The 22,225-nt window shown below is 35.4% G+C and overlaps 1 protein-coding gene across 3 annotated transcripts; it reads left to right on the top strand.

The window, feature by feature from the left end:
* Positions 1–13,171: 13,171 nt before the first annotated feature.
* LOC131952827 (ubiquitin carboxyl-terminal hydrolase 3) lies at positions 13,172–22,070 on the top strand. Of its 3 annotated transcripts, none has more exons than XM_059315710.1 (16): positions 13,172–13,271; positions 14,386–14,547; positions 14,903–14,963; positions 15,195–15,284; positions 15,705–15,815; positions 16,116–16,209; positions 16,452–16,543; positions 16,711–16,824; positions 16,979–17,092; positions 17,194–17,414; positions 17,577–17,657; positions 17,846–17,964; positions 18,255–18,374; positions 18,724–18,797; positions 19,172–19,212; positions 19,561–22,070. In XM_059315710.1, the coding sequence occupies exons 2-16, from the start codon at positions 14,448–14,450 to the stop codon at positions 19,791–19,793; spliced, it is 1,665 nt and encodes a 554-aa protein (XP_059171693.1). In that variant the 5' UTR covers positions 13,172–13,271; positions 14,386–14,447; the 3' UTR covers positions 19,794–22,070. The 3 variants fall into 3 exon arrangements, with proteins under 3 accessions (XP_059171693.1, XP_059171694.1, XP_059171692.1); XM_059315711.1 differs by having other exon boundaries at positions 13,194–13,283; XM_059315709.1 differs by having other exon boundaries at positions 13,194–13,345.
* The last annotated feature ends 155 nt before the right edge of the window (positions 22,071–22,225 follow it).

Genomic DNA, 22,225 nt, shown 5'->3' with positions numbered 1-22,225 from the left:
CTTCTTTCATCTTACCATCAACTGGAGAATGAAGACAGAGAACATAGGAATGGAATCCAGTAGTTTTTGTGGAAACAACTTGACAAATAGAACTTTGCAAACAACCTTGCGCTCCTCAACCAACAGCAGATGGGTTTTTAAAAAGGTTCACACTTTTCATTGGAATGCCATAGTGGATCTTCCAGAGGGTGTCATGGTCCACATTGTTGAAAGCTTTTTCATAATCGATGAAATTAATGTATGAGTGTTGCCATCTGATTTGTACAGAATCTATTCTGTTGGAATCATGCTAGCTTGTCTCTTTGTTCTGGATCATTGACATTCCTCATCCTATTCAAGAGGACCCTATTAAAAACTTTCCAAGGTACTGACAGGAATGTGATTTCCCTGAAGTTGTTACAGTTACTCAGGTCACCTTTCTAGGGAAGCTCTATCAGATGGCCTTCCTTCCAGTCAGTTGGTATTTCCTCCTTCTCCCATATCCTCTCAAAGAGTGGGTTTAACAGTGTAACACTTGTACTAATGCTCCCTGGTCTGCTTTTAAGGTCTCTGCTGAGGAGGTTGTCAATTCCAGCTACCTTCCCACACTTTGTGAGGGAGATGGCCTTGATAATCTCCTCTGTAGTTGGCTTCTTGCAAGGGAGATTTACTTCAATATATATATATATATATATATATATATATATATATATATATATATATATATATATATATATATATATATATATATATATATATATATATATATATATATATATATATATACTAGGCATACTGCCTAGCTTCGCTTAGGTTTTCAAAAACATTTGATAATTGGAATACCAATTATTTGGTGATGGATGAGGTATGGAGTGCTTAAATTTAAACTGTAATGCTAAGTTAAGAGAAGATGTATGTTGTTTCACATCCGCTTGCAGTGAAAACATTAAAAGTACACAATTTATAAATAAAATGGAATTAGAAATACAGAGGTTCCATGAACAGTATATCTCATAATTTATATTACATTGACTTTTAAAATAATTTTTTTTATTTAATTAATATATATAGCTTAATTAACAACTTATCTTTTTCTAAAACAAATACTATACTTTGTCGTTTTCTGTTTTTGTTTTAAAAAGTGAACAATTATTTGAAAAATAATTATTTTAAAAAGTTACCTCCCTTGAAAATGGACCAAATGACGTATGACTTTGTTTACATTTTTTAGCGCAATTTCCATTCTGGAGAATTGCGTTTATTAACCCGTCATTTCTGGATGTATGAATGTATGAATGGATGGATGTGTGTCCGCAGGTTTAAGTCGTATCTCCTCCTCAACGAAGCAATATCGATGACTAGTTCCAAAAGCAATTATGTTAAGCAAGTTACGAGGATGAACATAGGCTATAAAAATTCCGGGTTTCTTTCATGGATTTCCCGGAAAAGCCAAAAAACCTCGAAAAAAAGCAGTTTTTAGCCCATATCTCGGCAACCAGACCACGTAGCGACTTGAAACATGTACCAATCGATTCCTGCCATAATTTAGAACAATATTGCCGATGAAAGTTTTCAAAAATATCCTTTCGTTCGGTCACAAAAATTTTTTTGAATTAATTAAAATTTGGACCGAATTAGTAGGCATTTTTTCCAACCACACCACACGCGTCATCACGTTCAATAGCTGCACCATCACGTTCTATGGCTTCGTCATCACGTTCAGTAGCTAGGCGCGCAATGTTTTTTAGTCATGTAACTCTATTGTAAATAAAACATGTATTTTAACCAATGGTTTTACTAACCCTGCTCTTGATTTACGCTACGACAGAGCTATTTTTAGATAACATAAGGAAATTGCGCTAAAATTGTCACTAGACTTTTTAATTAACTTGTTTTTTAAACAGTTACTATGCTTATATAAGAAAATATGATATATGAACATAGTTGACGACTACAATGGCTTTTTCCGACGGGAATAACGTTTTTTTGTTACCCTCCAGGGTCGGTCTACGACCTCAAATAATATTAATGATCGTTCGTCAATTTATTTATATATTATCTCATATAAGGAGAATTTCCCTCGCGGTCATCTTTTAGCCCTGGTCGAGGGCTTTGAGTCTGACCAACAGTTTTTCCATACGGCCTAGTCATCTATAGAAGTGTATGCAAAACATTAGCATGATGTACAGAGGTTAAGTAACCTAAAACTTATGTTGAAAATTCCCTGTTTTTCCCATAAAATACAAAGATTATATAGTGAAATACAACTGGTCAGTTTTGGCCCTTTTACAAAGTTTTCCCAGATATTCCGAGTTTTTTGTGACACCCCTAGGTGTTCTTCTACCACCTCACAAAATATCAAGGGGGGTCGTCGGAGGAAATTTTTTTTCGTAATAGAGCTCATATAAAGAGAATTTCACTCGCGGTCACTTTTTAGCCCTCGTCGAGGGCTTTGAGTCAAACCGACAGTTTTCCCTAAAGGTCAAGCCATTGACCTAGGAGCATGCAAAAAATTAGCCAGATGTAAAGAGGGTAAGTGCCCTAAAATCCGTTTTGAAATGACCCTCTGTTTTTCCCATAAAATACAAAGATTATATAGGGAAATACGACTGGTCTGTTTTGACCCATTTCCCGATTTTTCCCGGACATGGCGAGTTTTTTGTGACACCCCAAGGCGTTCTCCTACCACCTCACAAAATATCAAGAGGGGTCGTCGGAGGAATTTTTTTTTGTAATAGAGCTCATATAAAGAGAATTTCACTCGCGGTCACTTTTTAGCCCTCGTCGAGGGCTTTGAGTGTAACCGACAGTTTTCCCTAAAGGTCAAGCCATTGACCTAGGAGCATGCAAAAAATTAGCCAGATATACTGAGCTTAAGTATCCTAAAGTCTGCGTTGAAATGACCCTCTGTTTTTCCCATAAAATACAAAGATTATATAGGGAAATACAACTGGTCAGTTTTGACCCCTTTACGAAGTTTTCCCAGATATACCGAGTTTTTTGTGACACCCCAAGGTGTTCTCCTACCACCTCACAAAATTTCAAGGGGGGTTGTCGGAGGAAATTTTTTTTCGTAATAGAGCTCATATAAAGAGAATTTCACTCGCGGTCACTTTTTAGCCCTCGTCGAGGGCTTTGAGTGTAACCGACAGTTTTCCCTAAAGGTCAAGCCATTGACATAGGAGCATGCAAAAAAATAGCCAGATATACTGAGCTTAAGTATCCTAAAGTCTGCGTTGAAATGACCCTCTGTTTTTCCCATAAAATACAAAGATTATATAGGGAAATACAACTGGTCAGTTTTGACCCCTTTACGAAGTTTTCCCAGATATGCCGAGTTTTTTGTGACACCCCAAGGTGTTCTCCTACCACCTCAAAAAATTTCAAGGGGGGTCGTCGGAGGAAATTTTTTTTCGTAATAGAGCTCATATAAAGAGAATTTCACTCGCTGTCACTTTTTAGCCCTCGTCGAGGGCTTTGAGTGTAACCGACAGTTTTCCCTAAAGGTCAAGCCATTTACCTATAAGCATGCCAAAACTGAGCCAGATGTATAGAGGGTAAGTGCCAGAAAATCCGTTTTGAAATGACCCTCTGTTTTCCCCATAAAATACAAAGATTATATAGGGAAATACGACTGGTCAGTTTTGACCCATTTCCCGATTTTTCCCGGACATGGCGAGTTTTTTGTGACACCCCAAGGCGTTCTCCTACCACCTCACAAAATATCAAGGGGGGTCGTCGGAGGAAATTTTTTTTCGTAATAGAGCTCATATAAAGAGAATTTCACTCGCGGTCACTTTTTAGCCCTCGTCGAGGGCTTTGAGTGTAACCGACAATTTTCCCTAAAGGTCAAGCCATTGACCTAGGAGCATGCAAAAAATTAGCCAGATATACTGAGCTTAAGTATCCTAAAATCTGCGTTGAAATGACCCTCTGTTTTTCCCATAAAATACAAAGATTATATAGGGAAATACAACTGGTCAGTTTTGACCCCTTTACGAAGTTTTCCCAGATATGCCGAGTTTTTTGTGACACCCCAAGGTGTTCTCCTACCACCTCACAAAATTTCAAGGGGGGTCGTCGGAGGAATTTTTTTTTCGTAATATATCCCATATAGGGCGCCGGTCAGTCGAGGTCAGTTTTGACCCCCTCTCCGTAGACTTTTTGCCGAACCGTCACCGGCCCTCGTGTTCTATCGCCATAAGGCACCTTCGTGCCAAATTTGACGCGCCTGCGGCGCCGGGAAGTGCCCTATCGGGCACCCGACCACTTTGCTTTATATATATAGACTAGGCATACTGCCTAGCTTCGCTTAGGTTTTTAAAAAACATTTGAGAATTTGAATAGTTAATTATTTAGCGATGGATTGGGTGTGGAGTGCTTTAATAGGTTTAATTTAAACAGTAATGCTAATTTTAGAAAATAATGTTTTTGTTCGTCATTTACATTCCGTTCCAAGACAATATCTGGAAAGTACGCAATGTATAACTAAAATGGAATTAGAACTACACAGGTTTCATGAACAGTATATCTCATAGTTTATATTACACTGCCTTTTGAAATTAATTAATTTATTTAATTAGGTTACTTAACTTAATTAACAACTCAATTTTGTACTAAAACAAATGCTATACTTCGTCATTTTCTGTTTCTGTTTAAAATAGTATACAATTATTTGAAAAAAAAATAATTTCAAAAACGTTACCTCCCTTGAAAACTGAACGTATGACGTATGTCATTGTTTACTTATATTGTTTGCTTATATAAGAAATTACGTTATATGAACATATTTAACGACTATAATGGCTGTTTCCGACGGGAATAAAGTTTTTTGTTACCCTCCATGGTCGGTCTACGACGTCACATAATATTAAGGGGATCGTTCGTCAATTTATATATATATATATATATCTCATATAAGGAGAATTTCACTCAAGATCATCTTTTAGCCCTCGTCGAGGGCTTTGAGTCTGACCAACAGTTTTTCCATACGGCCTAGTCATCTATATTAGTGTATGCAAAAACTTAGCATGATGTACAGACATTAAGTAACCTAAAAATTGTGTTAAAATTTCCCTGTTTTTCCCATAAAATACATAGATTATATAGGGAAATACAACTGGTCAGTTTTGACCGCTTTACGAAGTTTTCCCAGATATGCCGAGTTTTTTGTGACACCCCTAGGTGTTCTTCTACCACCTCACAAAATATCAAGGGGGGTCGTCGGAGGAAATTTTTTTTCGTAATAGAGCTCATATAAAGAGAATTTCACTCGCGGTCACTTTTTAGCCCTCGTCGAGGGCTTTGAGTGTAACCGACAGTTTTCCCTAAAGGTCAAGCCATTGACCTAGGAGCATGCAAAAAATTAGCCAGATATACTGAGCTTAAGTACCCTAAAGTCTGCGTTGAAATGACCCTCTGTTTTTCCCATAAAATACAAAGATTATATAGGGAAATACAACTGGTCAGTTTTGACCGCTTTACGAAGTTTTCCCAGATATGCCGAGTTTTTTGTGACACCCCAAGGTGTTCTCCTACCACCTCAGAAAATTTCAAGGGGGGTCGTCGGAGGAATTTTTTTTTCGTAATAGAGCTCATATAAAGAGAATTTCACTCGCGGTCACTTTTTAGCCCTCGTCGAGGGCTTTGAGTGAAACCGACAGTTTTCCCTAAAGGTCAACCCGTTGACCTAGGAGCATGCAAAAAAATAGCCAGATATACTGAGCTTAAGTACCCTAAAGTCTGCGTTGAAATGACCCTCTGTTTTTCCCATAAAATACAAAGATTATATAGGGAAATACAACTGGTCAGTTTTGACCGCTTTACGAAGTTTTCCCAGATATGCCGAGTTTTTTGTGACACCCCTAGGTGTTCTTCTACCACCTCACAAAATATCAAGGGGGGTCGTCGGAGGAAATTTTTTTTCGTAATAGAGCTCATATAAAGAGAATTTCACTCGCGGTCACATTTTAGCCCTCGTCGAGGGCTTTGAGTGTAACCGACAGTTTTCCCTAAAGGTCAAGCCATTGACCTAGGAGCATGCAAAAAATTAGCCAGATATACTGAGCTTAAGTACCCTAAAGTCTGCGTTGAAATGACCCTCTGTTTTTCCCATAAAATACAAAGATTATATAGGGAAATACAACTGGTCAGTTTTGACCGCTTTACGAAGTTTTCCCAGATATGCCGAGTTTTTTGTGACACCCCAAGGTGTTCTCCTACCACCTCAGAAAATTTCAAGGGGGGTCGTCGGAGGAATTTTTTTTTCGTAATAGAGCTCATATAAAGAGAATTTCACTCGCGGTCACTTTTTAGCCCTCGTCGAGGGCTTTGAGTGTAACCGACAGTTTTCCCTAAAGGTCAACCCATTGACCTAGGAGCATGCAAAAAAATAGCCAGATATACTGAGCTTAAGTACCCTAAAGTCTGCGTTGAAATGACCCTCTGTTTTTCCCATAAAATACAAAGATTATATAGGGAAATACAACTGGTCAGTTTTGACCGCTTTACGAAGTTTTCCCAGATATGCCGAGTTTTTTGTGACACCCCTAGGTGTTCTTCTACCACCTCACAAAATATCAAGGGGGGTCGTCGGAGGAAATTTTTTTTCGTAATATAGCTCATATAAAGAGAATTTCACTCGCGGTCACTTTTTAGCCCTCGTCGAGTGCTTTGAGTGTAACCGACAGTTTTCCCTAAAGGTCAAGCCATTTACCTATAAGCATGCCAAAACTGAGCCACATGTAAAGAGAGTAAGTGCCATAAAATCCGTTTTGAAATGACCCTCTGTTTTCCCCATAAAATACAAAGATTATATAGGGAAATACGACTGGTCAGTTTTGACCCATTTCCCGATTTTTCCCGGACATGGCGAGTTTTTTGTGACACCCCAAGGCGTTCTCCTACCACCTCACAAAATATCAAGGGGGGTCGTCGGAGGAAATTTTTTTTCGTAATAGAGCTCATATAAAGAGAATTTCACTCGCGGTCACTTTTTAGCCCTCGTCGAAGGCTTTGAGTAAGACCGACAGGTCTGCCCTACGGTCAAGCCATTTACCTATAAACATGCCAAAAATTAGCCAGATGTAAACAGGGTAAGTGCCCTAAAATCCGTTTTGAAATGACCCTCTGTTTTTCCCATAAAATACAAAGATTATATAGGGAAATACGACAGGTCAGTTTTGACCCAATTCCCGATTTTTCCCGGACATGGCGAGTTTTTTGTGACACCCCAAGGTGTTCTCCTACCACCTCACAAAATTTCAAGGGGGGTCGTCGGAGGAAATTTTTTTTCGTAATATAGCCCATATAAGGCGCCGGTCAGTCGAGGTCAGTTTTGACCCCTTCTCCGTAGACTTTTCGGCCAACCGTCACCGGCCTTCGTGTTCTATCGCCCGAAGGCACCATCGTGCCAAATTTGACGCGCCTGCGGCGCCGGGAAGTGCCCTATCGGGCACTTGACCACTTTGCTTTATATATATAGACTAGGCATACTGCCTAGCTTCGCTTAGGTTTTTAAAAAACATTTGAGAATTTGAATACTTAATTATTTAGCGATGGATTGGGTGGAGAGTGCTTTAATTTAAACAGTAAAGCTAACTTTAGAAAAAAATGTTTTGTTTGTCATTTAAATCCCGTCCTTAGAGAAATAGTGGAAAGTACGCAATGTATAACTAAAATGGAATTAGAACTACACAGGTTTCATGAACAGTATATCTAATGGTTTATATTACATTGCCTTTTGAAATTTATTTGATTATCTAATTAGGATACGTAACTGAATTAACAACTTAATTTTGTACTACAACAAATGCTATACTTCGTCATTTTCTGTTTCTGTTTAAAATAGTATACAATTATTTGAAAAGTAATAATTTAAAAAACGTTACCTCCCTTGAAAACTGAACGTATGACGTATGTCTTTGCTATGCTTATATAAGAAATTACGGTATATGAACATATTTAACGACTATAATGGCTGTTTCCGACGGGAATACATTTTTTTGTTAGCCTCCAGGGTCGGTCTACGACGTCATATAATATTAAGGGGATCGTTCGTCAATTTATTTATATATATATCTCATATAAGGTGAACTTCACTCACGATCATCTTTTAGCCCTCGTCGAGGGCTTTGAGTCTGACCAACAGTTTTTCCATACGGCATAGTCATCTATAGTAGTGTATGCAAAAACTTAGCATGATGTACAGACGTTAAGTAACCTAAAAATTGTGTTAAATTTTCCCGGTTTTTGCCATAAAATACAAAGATTATATAGGGAAATACAACTGGTCAGTTTTGACCGCTTTACGAAGTTTTCCCAAATATGCCGAGTTTTTTGTGACACCCCTAGGTGTTCTTCTACCACCTCACAAAATATCAAGGGGGTCGTCGGAGGAAATTTTTTTTCGTAATAGAGCTCATATAAAGAGAATTTCACTCGCGGTCACTTTTTAGCCCTCGTCGAGGGCTTTGAGTGTAACCGACAGTTTTCCCTAAAGGTCAAGCCATTGTCCTAGGAGCATGCAAAAAGTTAGCCAGATATACTGAGCTTAAGTACCCTAAAGTCTGCGTTGAAATGACCCTCTGTTTTTCCCATAAAATACAAAGATTATATAGGGAAATACAACTGGTCAGTTTTGACCGCTTTACGAAGTTTTCCCAGATATGCCGAGTTTTTTGTGACACCCCTAGGTGTTCTTCTACCACCTCACAAAATATCAAGGGGGGTCGTCGGAGGAAATTTTTTTTCGTAATAGAGCTCATATAAAGAGAATTTCACTCGCGGTCACTTTTTAGCCCTCATCGAGGGCTTTGAGTGTAACCGACAGTTTTCCCTAAAGGTCAAGCCATTGACCAAGGAGCATGCAAAAAATTAGCCAGATATACTGAGATTAAGTACCCTAAAGTCTGCGTTGAAATGACCCTCTGTTTTTCCCATAAAATACAAAGATTATATAGGGAAATACAACTGGTCAGTTTTGACCGCTTTACGAAGTTTTCCCAAATATGCCGAGTTTTTTGTGACACCCCTAGGTGTTCTTCTACCACCTCACTAAATATCAAGGGGGGTCGTCGGAGGAAATTTTTTTTCGTAATAGAGCTCATATAAAGAGAATTTCACTCGCGGTCACTTTTTAGCCCTCGTCGAGGGCTTTGAGTGTAACCGACAGTTTTCCCTAAAGGTCAAGCCATTGTCCTAGGAGCATGCAAAAAGTTAGCCAGATATACTGAGCTTAAGTACCCTAAAGTCTGCGTTGAAATGACCCTCTGTTTTTCCCATAAAATACAAAGATTATATAGGGAAATACAACTGGTCAGTTTTGACCGCTTTACGAAGTTTTCCCAGATATGCCGAGTTTTTTGTGACACCCCTAGGTGTTCTTCTACCACCTCACAAAATATCAAGGGGGGTCGTCGGAGGAAATTTTTTTTCGTAATAGAGCTCATATAAAGAGAATTTCACTCGCGGTCACTTTTTAGCCCTCGTCGAGGGCTTTGAGTGTAACCGACAGTTTTCCCTAAAGGTCAAGCCATTGACCAAGGAGCATGCAAAAAATTAGCCAGATATACTGAGATTAAGTACCCTAAAGTATGGGTTGAAATGACCCTCTGTTTTTCCCATAAAATACAAAGATTATATAGGGAAATACAACTGGTCAGTTTTGACCGCTTTACGAAGTTTTCCCAGATATGCCGAGTTTTTTGTGACACCCCTAGGTGTTCTTCTACCACCTCACAAAATATCAAGGGGGGTCGTCGGAGGAAATTTTTTTTCGTAATAGAGCTCATATAAAGAGAATTTCACTCGCGGTCACTTTTTAGCCCTCGTCGAGGGCTTTGAGTGTAACCGACAGTTTTCCCTAAAGGTCAAGCCATTGACCAAGGAGCATGCAAAAAATTAGCCAGATATACTGAGATTAAGTACCCTAAAGTATGGGTTGAAATGACCCTCTGTTTTTCCCATAAAATACAAAGATTATATAGGGAAATACAACTGGTCAGTTTTGACCGCTTTACGAAGTTTTCCCAGATATGCCGAGTTTTTTGTGACACCCCTAGGTGTTCTTCTACCACCTCACAAAATATCAAGGGGGGTCGTCGGAGGAAATTTTTTTTCGTAATAGAGCTCATATAAAGAGAATTTCACTCGCGGTCACATTTTAGCCCTCGTCGAGGGCTTTGAGTGTAACCGACAGTTTTCCCTAAAGGTCAAGCCATTGACCAAGGAGCATGCAAAAAATTAGCCAGATATACTGAGATTAAGTACCCTAAAGTCTGCGTTGAAATGACCCTCTGTTTTTCCCATAAAATACAAAGATTATATAGGGAAATACAACTGGTCAGTTTTGACCGCTTTACGAAGTTTTCCCAGATATGCCGAGTTTTTTCTGACACCCCAAGGCCTTCTCCTACCACCTCACAAAATATCATGGGGGGTCGTCGGAGGAAAAATTTTTTCGTAATAGAGCTCATATAAAGAGAATTTCACTCGCGGTCACTTTTTAGCCCTCGTCAAGGGTTTTGAGTGAGACCGACAGGTCTGCCCTACGGTCAAGCCATTTACCTATAAACATGCCAAAAATTAGCCAGATGTAAAGAGGGTAAGTGCCCTAAAATCCGTTTTGAAATGACCCTCTGTTTTTCCCATAAAATACAAAGATTATATAGGGAAATACGACTGGTCAGTTTTGACCCATTTCCCGATTTATCCCGGACATGGCGAGTTTTTTGTGACACCCCAAGGCGTTCTCCTACTACCTCACAAAATTTCAAGGGGGGTCGTCGGAGGAAATTTTTTTTCGTAATATAGCCCATATAAGGCGCCGGTCAGTCGAGGTCAGTTTTGACCCCCTCTCTTTCGACTTTTCGGCCAACCGTCACCGGCCCTCGTGTTCTATCGCCCGAAGGCACCATCGTGCCAAATTTGACGCGCCTGCGGCGCCGGGAAGTGCCCTATCGGGCACTTGACCACTTTGCTTTATATATATTTATATATATATATATATATATATATATATGGGGTAATCCATAAACAGTGGCGTAGCCAGGATCGTCTCAAGGGGGGGGGGTTCCAATTTTTACCCGGGGACAAACTTTCGATTTGCACCCCCCCCCCTCAAACTTTCGATTTGCACCCCCCCCCCCCTCAAACTTTCGATTTGCACCCCCCCCCCCCCTCAAACTTTCGATTTGCACCCCCCCTCATACTTTTTATATATACCGAGGGGTCTATGGGGGGGGGTTATGACCCCCCCTAACCCCCCCCTGCCTACGCCACTGTCCATAAATATAAATAAAGTCACGCTTTTTTAAACATTTTTACCTCCCCTCTGTCACACAAAAAGCTCGACCCCCAGCCTTAAAATGATGTCACACCTCAGCCTACAGCCCCCCCACCCCCCCCCCCCCTCAAAATTGCAGTTGATTTTTTCTTAAAATACTATATTTATCCACAATCTTGTCTGAACTCTGTCAACATAGAGTGTTTTAATCAAATCCTATTACAATATATTAAAACAGTTTTCTAAAACTCGAAATAACGGCTAATTCGTTTTCTAACATTGCTTTTTTGAAATGCAAAAAAGTGACGTCACACAATCTGAACTGCCCCCTCCCCTCATCACACACCGTCACAAAATTACGGACCCCCCCTTCCCCTAGGAGTGTGACTCCTATATATATATATATATATATATATATATATATATATATATATATATATATATATATATATATATATATATATATATATATTGTGTTAAGTTATGGGGAATTTTATTTAACCATGCTGGTAAGGAAATTATACAGTGGTTGTGTTTCTTTCAGACATTTTCTCCCGTGGGGGGGGGGGGGGGAGGTTTGAAACTTTCATGGAGGTGCCATATTTAATCGGGGGGGGGGGGTGGGGGCAAATTTGTTAATATATATATATATATATATATATATATATATATATATATATATATATATATATATATATATATATATATATATATATATAGGTATATGTATATATATAAATATTATACATTTTTTTCTATTTTTAGAGATTTCAGAAAGAAACTGGTAGTAGATCTAGAATCTAGCTATAGGGCTGGTAAGTAGGTCACCAACCAGTTCTATGGCTCATGCAGGTTTTATTGAGCCGTAGAACTGGTTGGTGACCTACTTACCAGCCCTATTATTTAGGTTTACTTTTAAATTAACAGATAGGGCTAGATGCGACTTCTCTTGCATTCTTATTCTCATCAACTTCGAAAGAAAAAAAAAAGGTTTTTCTCGTTAGCATCTAGATCTAGTTTAGGCCTGCTATGAAAAAATGGTACAGAAATATCTATATATATAATTCTCCTCTTCGAGCCGTTAGAAAACAAGCTGCAAACGCTCTCCCTACCTCCCCACCCCTACATGGTTTTAGTGAGCTGTGTTCACTCTAAATGTTTACAAGCAGAGCCAACGATTTTAAACGTAGGGGGGGGGGAGGGGGGAAGGAAGGGGGGGGTGTTATGGTCCTTAACGAGCTACTTATAGTGTTTTAAAGAAATATTTTCAGTGTCAGCGTTGGTACTGTCGAATTCACAAATTATGAATTATTGAAAATTAGAAACAACTAAATAGCGGCGTATGTTATGCCGCGGGCCGGCTCGTACTTAATAATTAAAATACACCCTCATTAAAAATGTAGTTACCGAAATAACTAAGTTCCCCTGAAGCGAATTCGCCTCAGGGTATTCACTCCAACAAAATAAGTGGGTCATGACCCAAGTTGACCTAAAGTACAATGTCAACAATGTAGTGCATGTCGTACTTAATATAACTACGAAGAACACAGTTTCCCAAAACATTAATTGATTCTTCACAAATAAAATACAGCATAATGTCAGAAAGTTTTACAATCGAATATAATATTTCTTTTTAAGTTAAAAACGGCATTGTGTGGTGTATTAATACCAAATTATGTGACCTCTTTGGAAATTTTCATAAGAGCCTAACAAAAAACTTTCATGTCAATTCGATATATTATAGACAATATAGTTTTTGTCTTTTTAGCTAGTAAGATCAAAGAAACAAGTCTTTTGAAATAATATAACACAATACGTTTTCAGCACATTACTGAGGTTTAAGAAATCTGTTTGGCTAAACATTTCTTTGTAACTTTTTCTCTCGGAAAAAATCTGGTAAATTTGGCCCCGTCATTCATGTCTGTCCAATAGTATTATTGGGTAACCCATAGACTGGAATAGACTGTTTTAACATCAAGTCATCGACATGGTTCTCCAAATTACTAATGTATTGAATTCTGTAATCCGCTGATGTTGATTTTGATATATAACCTATTCATTTTAAAATTATTGTTACTTCATGTACGAAAGTTTTAGTGCTACTAGATTTAGATAGGGCTAGATCTAAATGAAAACAGTCTTGTCTTAGATTCTATTCTAGAGTCTAGATATTTCTGTTATTTCAGATCTAGAGAATAGGAATTAAAATATTTAGGTAGAATTTAGGCCCAGAAATTTAGTTTTAGTTAAGTTACCCCCCCCTACTAAATAAGTAAATTAGTAGATCTATTTATTTATTTTATTTTAGGCAAGGTCTAAGATTAGTCTTTAAAATGACATTTATCTTTGTCAGACTCCTATCTAGGCCTATCTATAGTAATCTAATTTATAGTTTTATAGACTACTGATTACTCAAGTAGGCCTACTAGATCTAGAATCTAGATGATCTAGCTAGTGGTAGAGAGCTGACTGCTGATCCGATCCGGGTTCAAAGTAGTAGAATGTCCTTGAGTCTACCCAGCTCTGATGGGTACCTAACCCATGTTAGGGAAAGTAAAGACAGCTGGGCATAATGCTGACCACACTATCCCTTCATATGCTGAGGTCACAGAAACAGGTGAACTCTATCACAGTATCACTATATATATTCTAGGACTAGATGCTGGACCTACACAAGATCCAATTTCTCCTCTACACTTTTTAAAAATTTTATCCAATGAGTGGTCAATTAAGGCTTCGCTCAGGACGGCTTAGGAAGATAAACTAAAAGGAATTTTTCAATCATTTGCTCCGGCTAGTAACAAAAAAAAAGACGTTCAAATTTCAATAATTCTTACTCCTGTTATGTGATTCTATAATCTATGTTCTACCCGCACACACAAACGTACGCGTACACACTTAACATAAGCATATAAGTAGAATAGATCCATTTTGTGGAATAGTTAAAGCATACAACTCAATTCACTTGTATTCAGGTCTCTGTTGTTGATACTTTTGTTTAGTTTATCCTAAGCAGTATTTTATGAGCCTATGATTTCTGTATGCAAAACAATTCTTGATGACTCAAAGAGTATGATGCTATGTATCCATAGCAATTAAGATGCCTATTCTCATTTTTCTAGACTTGAAATAAACATAACCCTGGCTGCTAAAAACTTGCAACTTTGAAAAGCTGCAACCTCTAATGGAGTGTCCACATCTGGAGGACAGTGCCAGAATAGCATTTGACTTGTCAAGCACAACCACTGATAGTTTAGGCAAACCTCCAGTTTTTAAATGTTCAGGTAGGTCTATTACTATATGCATTATTTATAGCTAAGTTATAGGCCCTATTATTTGGTTACTTATACAGTGTCCTAACTATCAATATAAGCTCCTTTGAGTTGAAATAGTTAGCATAGTTTATAATAGTTCAAACATTCTAGCATTTACATTCATTTTTTGCTTGTTATCATTGGTCTAATTTACTGGAAATGGAAATTATTACTTTTCTTCATACTGCATATTATGAGATTTAAGATTATATTTTTATTCTAGAATGTTTTGTCCTTAACCAACTCTGTATGGTTATGAATGATATAGGTTTGTTTAAATGTGTAAATGTTTATGAAAAATTAATGTATTTTAATGTTTATTAAGCTTGTCAAACAGAAGAGAGTCCCTGGATTTGTTTGACTTGTGGTGATATTAATTGTGGCAGGTAAATAACTTTTAACTAATTTTTTTCAAGACAAAGCAATCATTTATAACATAGTTTTTTTTTTTTTTACTTTGCTGAAAAAGGGCCCTTAAATAATGGCAAAAAAGTAGGCCTAATAAAAATTACTTCCCTTACATATTTTACAGTGGCCTAATTCATGTTTTAATTACACACTTGGTTAAAGAGTTTAAAAAAAATGACATACTTGTTTAAATGACTTTTTCTTCTTAGGTACATTAAAGGGCATGCAAAAGAACATCATGAGAATCATGAAAAACTTCATGCTGTGTGCATGGATTGTCATAGTTTGATGGCTTTCTGGTAAGATTAAATCCAATGTATCTTTTCTATTATACTTTTCCAGTCTGTTTTAAATATTTTCAGCTTTTTGTTGTCCTAGAAGTTATTTAATGTGTCTAGCAGTGCTTGTCATATGTTGATAATATCTACTTTATTTATTTATGTTTTTATTTTGGGACTGAAGTTCTTGATGTGACCCCAGGTTCTTGAATATATAAAGTCTTTGATAAATTAACTAAAATACAACTGATGCTTTGTTTGATTTAGGTACCTATAAATGTACTGACAAAGTAATATTTTTTAGAATAATATATTTGTTTACTTGTTAATGTAGCATCAAATGTACATTAGCTGTTTAAATGACATTTCAAAATAGCTTCCTTTTAGAATGCTGTTCTTTTTTTTGTGTTTTAATCAGTGAACTTTTTTACCTTTTTTTAGCTACAAATGTGATGATTTTGTTATAAATGATACTAATTTTGGACATCTGGAAAAATTACGTAAACAATATGAATCACTCACCAAAGTAACGGAAACTAAAAGTGAAGAAAGGTAGGTAATACATATATTAGTTATCTTTTTAATGATCAGCAAGATGAAAACATTGATCTGAACAAAATTGTATAAATATTGGTAAATTATTTGATGGAAATAATGCAGCTGGGCATGGGGGAAGGAAAAATAAAAGTTGAACTGTATGCAACTGGGCTCGATAGGAAGGAATTAGAAAAGTAAATGTCCAGGGCTGTGTAAGAAAGGTATCAACTCTACAGCCAAATATGTTTAAGTTGGCTCAAATTTTAATTGTACATAATTCATTATATAACAACCATATAACTTTTACTGGTATAGTTGCAGCAGCCAAGTCACATCACCAAAAAAAGTTCAGAGATGTGATTCATCAGATTCTCTAGAAAATGAAAGAAATCACAAAAAAAGAAAAAGGGTTTGTTTTTTGTTGTGTTAAAAAATTAATCAGAGGCCTAAATAATGTTAGATTGGTTTTTAAAAAATCTCTAGTATAGTAATAATTCAGTTTATATCTTTGAACCTTACATCAATAACTGACAATCGTCAGAATTATAAATTCATTATACTTGAATAAAGTTTATACTTATCCCTGTGTTCTCATCTATTAGTATTTACTAGCTTAATTATGCCCTCAAAAAGCATATTTTCTACAAACAGGATAACCATCATAAACAGAGGCGGCCAAGAACATCTGGCCTACGTAATTTAGGAAACACATGTTTTATGAATGCTGTTTTACAGTCTTTAAGGTGAATATTGAAGAAATAGTTTATTTAAAAAACATTGGTCATCACAACCCTTCAGCATTTAGTGTTGTTGTGTTGCTAGAATTATGCTTCTATTAGAGTTACATTAAACCCTAGATGTTATTTAAGATCTGGACTTACTTTCTAAACACTTCAATTATTTTTTTTAGTAATATACAGGAGTTTTGTGGCTACATTAAACAACTTCCATCTTTAGAGGACAAAATACATAAAGCAAAGAAAATACAAATTTCTCGTAAGACAAGGGATTCTGGGGAGGATGTGTAAGTTCTTTTTTCTTAACGTTTTTGTGAATATGCCTTATTTTATCCTTAAACTTATATTTATTTTTGTAACATGACTTTAGGCTTTCATTTTCAGTTATTTTTTCTGTAGTTAGTTACGGTCATGTATGTTGATTTTTTTTTCTTTCCCCAGATTATTAGTAGAAGAACTTAGGAAGACTCTTGTAGCACTGTGGCAAGGCACAAAAGGGGCCATATCACCTGAGTCTCTTTTTTCTGTTATTTGGAAAGTTGTTCCAAGGTTTAGGTAAATTTTAAATAACTTTGCCTTTTCATTTTTTTTAAACTGTTTATTTTATTATTACTTGGAACAAATCTTTCCAACATATTATGACTTGTTGATTTCAGGGGTTACCAACAGCAAGATGCTCATGAGTTTATGCGATACCTTTTAGATAGGCTACATATCGAGCTTCTCGAGCTGCTACCTTATCCTAATAACAATTCTCCGTATATCGGTCCAAAAGGAAAGAGTACTATAGTGACAGCTATATTTGGTGGTTTACTTCAAAGTGAAGTGAATTGCCTTATATGTGGGATGGAGTCCAAAAAGCATGATCCTTTCTTAGGTTAGTAATCTTGCTACCACTTTATTTCAGAAAATAAAGACCCATATGAAAAAAAACAATTAAGCCAACAATTTTATTAAGTCCACCACTTTCTTGTGTGATTTCTTAGTTCTAACTACTTCAGTGAAACTTTTTTGAAATCTGTCTATCAATATTTTCCAGATCTGTCTCTAGATATTCCAGCCCAGTTTTCTAGTAGACTTACTAAACCAAAAGATGGAGAACCTATTTGTACACTGACAGGTAATGCATTATTTAAATTTTTTTTATCATTCTGTAAGTGATCTGTGTTGGGACAGGCTGATAGATTTGTTTTGAAGTACTGTGTTATGACAAACTTATTATTGCTGACATGTTAGTGGTCTCTCTTTTTTTCAAACTACTATAAACTCTTATCTCTCTAAAATAATTTCATGCCTTTATATTTTCAGATTGTCTTTCTAGTTTCACAGATATAGAAGAACTTGAGGATTCAGAGCTCTATATGTGTAATAACTGCAAACAAAGACAACGCTCAACAAAGAAATTTTGGATTAGAAGACTACCTAATGTACTTAAAACTTATTTTTTCATATAATTAAAAAATTTGATCAGTCCTTATTTTTCTACAGAGATGTGCTTTATAAATGTTTTATAAATAATAATTAACTAGGTATCTCAGCAATTTATGAATACATTTTTTCAACTGATTTTATCAGATAATTTTCAAATCCTCGTGAGAACTGACATTTAACAATTATTATTCACTTCACTACTTCTTTCCAGTTTTTTTTTATCTTTGTACTGTTCTTTGTGATTCCTAGCCATTTTGCATGACAGATAAATACATTTTCTCTGCAGGTTCTTTGTTTACATCTAAAACGTTTTAGGTGGAGTATGTTTTGTCGTTTAAAAGTTGAAACGTTTGTTGAGTTTCCTATACAAGCTCTAGACATGAACACATATGTACTTAATAATTTGGTAAGTTGGAAAAAGTGTACTGTACATTTATTTAATGATCATACGATTTTTAAAACATTTGCTTTGCGTAAATTTTAATCCTTAATAATATAACAGTGTATAGACATGTCTTGCTTATTTATTAGCAAAGTTGTTTTCCATTTTGATATTTGACATCCTTTTAAATCAGATTTAAAAAAAAAATTCTAAATAATTCACCAGATGGTAAACAGTGTCTCAGCATAGTAATTCAGCCTGTAGCCAGATTAAGTTTTTCAGCAGTCTGGTTAGAGGGCTTTTGGTTTTGCTATTAACTAGACAATATAAAAATAATCAAAAGATTTTTTTCATTGTCGATTTCTATTGACAGCATGAAACGAGAGGAAGTTTTTCAGGAAGCAACTTGTATGATCTTGCTGCTGTAATTGTACATCATGGTTCCGGGTATGTTAAGTTTTTATTTCACTTTGTTATAGGAAACATTTACTTTACCCAAGTTTGACAGTGGTAAACACATTTTTTTATGATTGAGTACACTGCTTTGAATCTGGGTTCAAATTCAGTGGAACATCCCTAAGTCCACCCAGCTCTGGTGGGTACTAAAGTTAGGGAAACAAAGGCAGCTTGTTATAGTGCTGGCCACATATCCCTTCAGTCTGTCTTAGGCACAAAGGGGAAATGATGATGATAAGGCCTTTAAACATTTTACTTAATTAGATTATTTAAAACATTGATAGATACTTTAGGTCTCTACTATTTTTGTTCATTAAAAAGCCACAATTAAATTTTACTGGATGTTGATTTTCTATTGTTTGTAGGGCAGGATCAGGACACTATACGGCTTATGCCACTCATGAAGGTAATTAAGTCTCATTAACTTGAATATTACCATAATTTAATTAAAAATATTTAAATGTTAGGTGAGCTTAATATCAAGAGTCACACATACAAAATGTTTGTGTCTTAATATTTTTAGCAAAATACACTTCACTGCGTGATACTGACGAAATATGAACTGTTAAAAACTTCTTTTTGTACACTTATATCCATACAATTTCTTTCACTGATTTTTTAGAGGTCTTTTTTAAATTTACCTTTATTTTGTATCCTTTATATACGTATAAAGGGTTCCCTTTTTAAAAAAGTGCATGAAATTTTCAAGCAACATCAGGATTCTGTTCATGTCTGAACGTTTGTTTTCAATCAGGTCAATGGTACCACTTCAATGACAGTACAGTGACAGCTTGTGATGTGGACACAGTCATGCGCTGCAAGGCTTATATTCTTTTTTATGTTAGGAGAGAAATTCGTCTACCTGACAGTTTGTGTGCCCGTACACACAGTAGCTTAAATAGAAAACAGTTTAATTTTTCTGATGTTGATTCTGAAACTAAAGACAACCACAAAATGAATAAATTAATTTCAAATAAAACAAAATGAAATATTTAGAAGAAACTTTTGTGATTGTAATGAAATTCTTTTTACCTTATCAAGAACAGTTACACATGACAATGCTGAAGTTAAAAGCCTATAAATTTAGCTGAGACGCCTAGATTGTAAAACATAGGATCAATCAATTATTATATTCTATTTATTTTATCGCCACAGAACAAGTTTTTTGTATTTACACTGGACAACAAATCTTTTGTTTATAATTTTATATTAGCAAACTAACATCTAAAAGGCCACTTCTGTATTTACTAAGATTTATTTATACATGCAGTAGTTTTTAACCATTGTATACCAATGCAATCAAAATTTATTTAAATTTGTATTTTATTATAAAATCTCATTAAGATCTGCCTTTTATCAGTAGGCAATTTCAAACCTTGGTCACATACTTGACAATCTGACACTTATTGTTGTATTATGTACTGATAGTCTAAGAAAGCATTTATTTTCTAGATAATTCATAATTAAACTAGTAGGGGGTGGGGTGTTAGATAACATTCATACCTTCATTCCTACTCAATACCATTCCTTTTTCATTTAGAATAATTTTATCTATTGTTAGGTTGGGTTTTTTTTTTTGGAATGGCTTCATGCTTAATTTAATTATTTTGTTTAGTACTAACAAATCTTTGTTGAGATAGGATGTTCAAGTTCTTCTTGTAATTTTTGGTTCTTTTTGTTAAAGCAGAAAAAAGGTAATTCTTATATACCATGGAATGATCATGGTAACTATTCTGACAATCTCAGAAATTGTGATTTCTCTCAAGTCAGTGCATTTTATCCCTGAAGTTGTGATTACAAACGGGTCCTTATTGTTCCATCTGTAGATTCAAGACATTTATCATTAACGTTGGTACAAGCATGGATGGATGCATGTCACATTGATTCATGGCAAAAAAATCTTAGTTAAAAAATTTACAGCAGTTATATCTTTAGAAGCTAAAGGTATATATGAATGAAATTGTAGTTGGTGTATACTTTTTATGCTATTCTCACACTAAATTAGTACAGGATGTTGTGAATGTTTGCTATTATGTATTAAAATGAATGTTATGTGTTACCAGTAATGTTGCTGTAAATGTATTTCTAGTAAGATATCAAGCCATTGTCATGAAGCTTACTTGTGTACTAAAAGAATAAACTTGAATAAACCCATCTGAGGCTTTTTAAACTGCATCAAAAGACTTGATCAATAGCGTTTGATTTCAGTTTTGTAATTTAAAGTATTTAAAAAAAAATGTAATTTTTTACTGTTGGTTATGTGGACATTTACAGCTACTAATTGTGGTAATATGAAATAGGTGTGTAAGAATATCACCAGTTTGTGTTCAACACAATTGTTTGTATTTAATTTTTTAAATGTTGAATCATTTTGATTGTTTTTTTATTGTCATGCCACTGTTTTTTAAGTGATTTATTTTCCCATTTTTTTTTTCTGCAGTTGCAAGGCTTATGATATTATAAATGCAGTAGAAAAATAAATTAAAAAAAAACTGGCAAAATTTTTGTTTAATGCATTTTGGTTTTACCATATGGCCTTGATTTAAATTGTTGAGCATAAATTTAAGTCACAAAATATATATTAGTAACATTAGAGACTGCCAAGTAGTAAATAATTGTACATCATAACATCAAGAAATTCAACAAAATTCCCTTGAAAACCAAGTAAGCCTTTCTTTGTTGTGGGCTGGGTTCTGCTGACTGCATGATATCCGCAATGATGGTTAGTGATTTTATCCATCCCATCTACTGTGAGTTTATCACTCAGTTGCTCTAAGAGTGGTGTATGATGTTTTAAATCATCCCAAAAAATTATAACTTGTAACAGGCACATGGGATAAACTTAAGGTGCTATTACAGAACTTAGTGATTAATTTTAATAGGGCATGAATACACAGATTAAACTGCATAATAAATGCCTATTTTAAAAAAAAAAAATTAACTCTAGGTGGTTTGTGTTTTACATTTGATTTGGAGTTTTACATATTTTGTTTTCAAAATAAACTACCCTCCCGTAATTTTTTTTTTTATAGATTCAAGGTAGCGTATGCACTACCAATCTGGCAACTTTTCAAAAATAATTTTATCGACCTTTTTTGAATATTTTTATTGCCAAAAACATTTATATTGCCTAGTGATCCAAAGAATGCTATATATAATCTTTTAGCCTAATAATAAATCAACAACTAGTCAAGCGCTACAGGTCTAGTCGTGCGCTTTTATAAATTGTGCTGAAAGAGTGATAGATTTACTCTTAGCACAATTAAAGACCTGTCTAAAAAGTATTCTCTCAATGTGTGTGGATATGACATTTATTTGAATTCATTAAATTAAAAAAAAATAAACGAAACTTTTGGCTTGATGATTGTTTTAAAATAAAATAAATAACACCCACAAAATGTGTTTTAATTTTGTATTAT

This window comes from Physella acuta, unplaced genomic scaffold, assembly GCF_028476545.2.
Source record: "Physella acuta isolate Inbredline_101_S28 unplaced genomic scaffold, ASM2847654v3 ptg000890l, whole genome shotgun sequence".
Lineage (NCBI taxonomy): Eukaryota > Metazoa > Mollusca > Gastropoda > Physidae > Physella > Physella acuta.
Note: the sequence above shows the minus strand (reverse complement) of the source record. Positions and strands in the feature narration are given on the sequence as shown.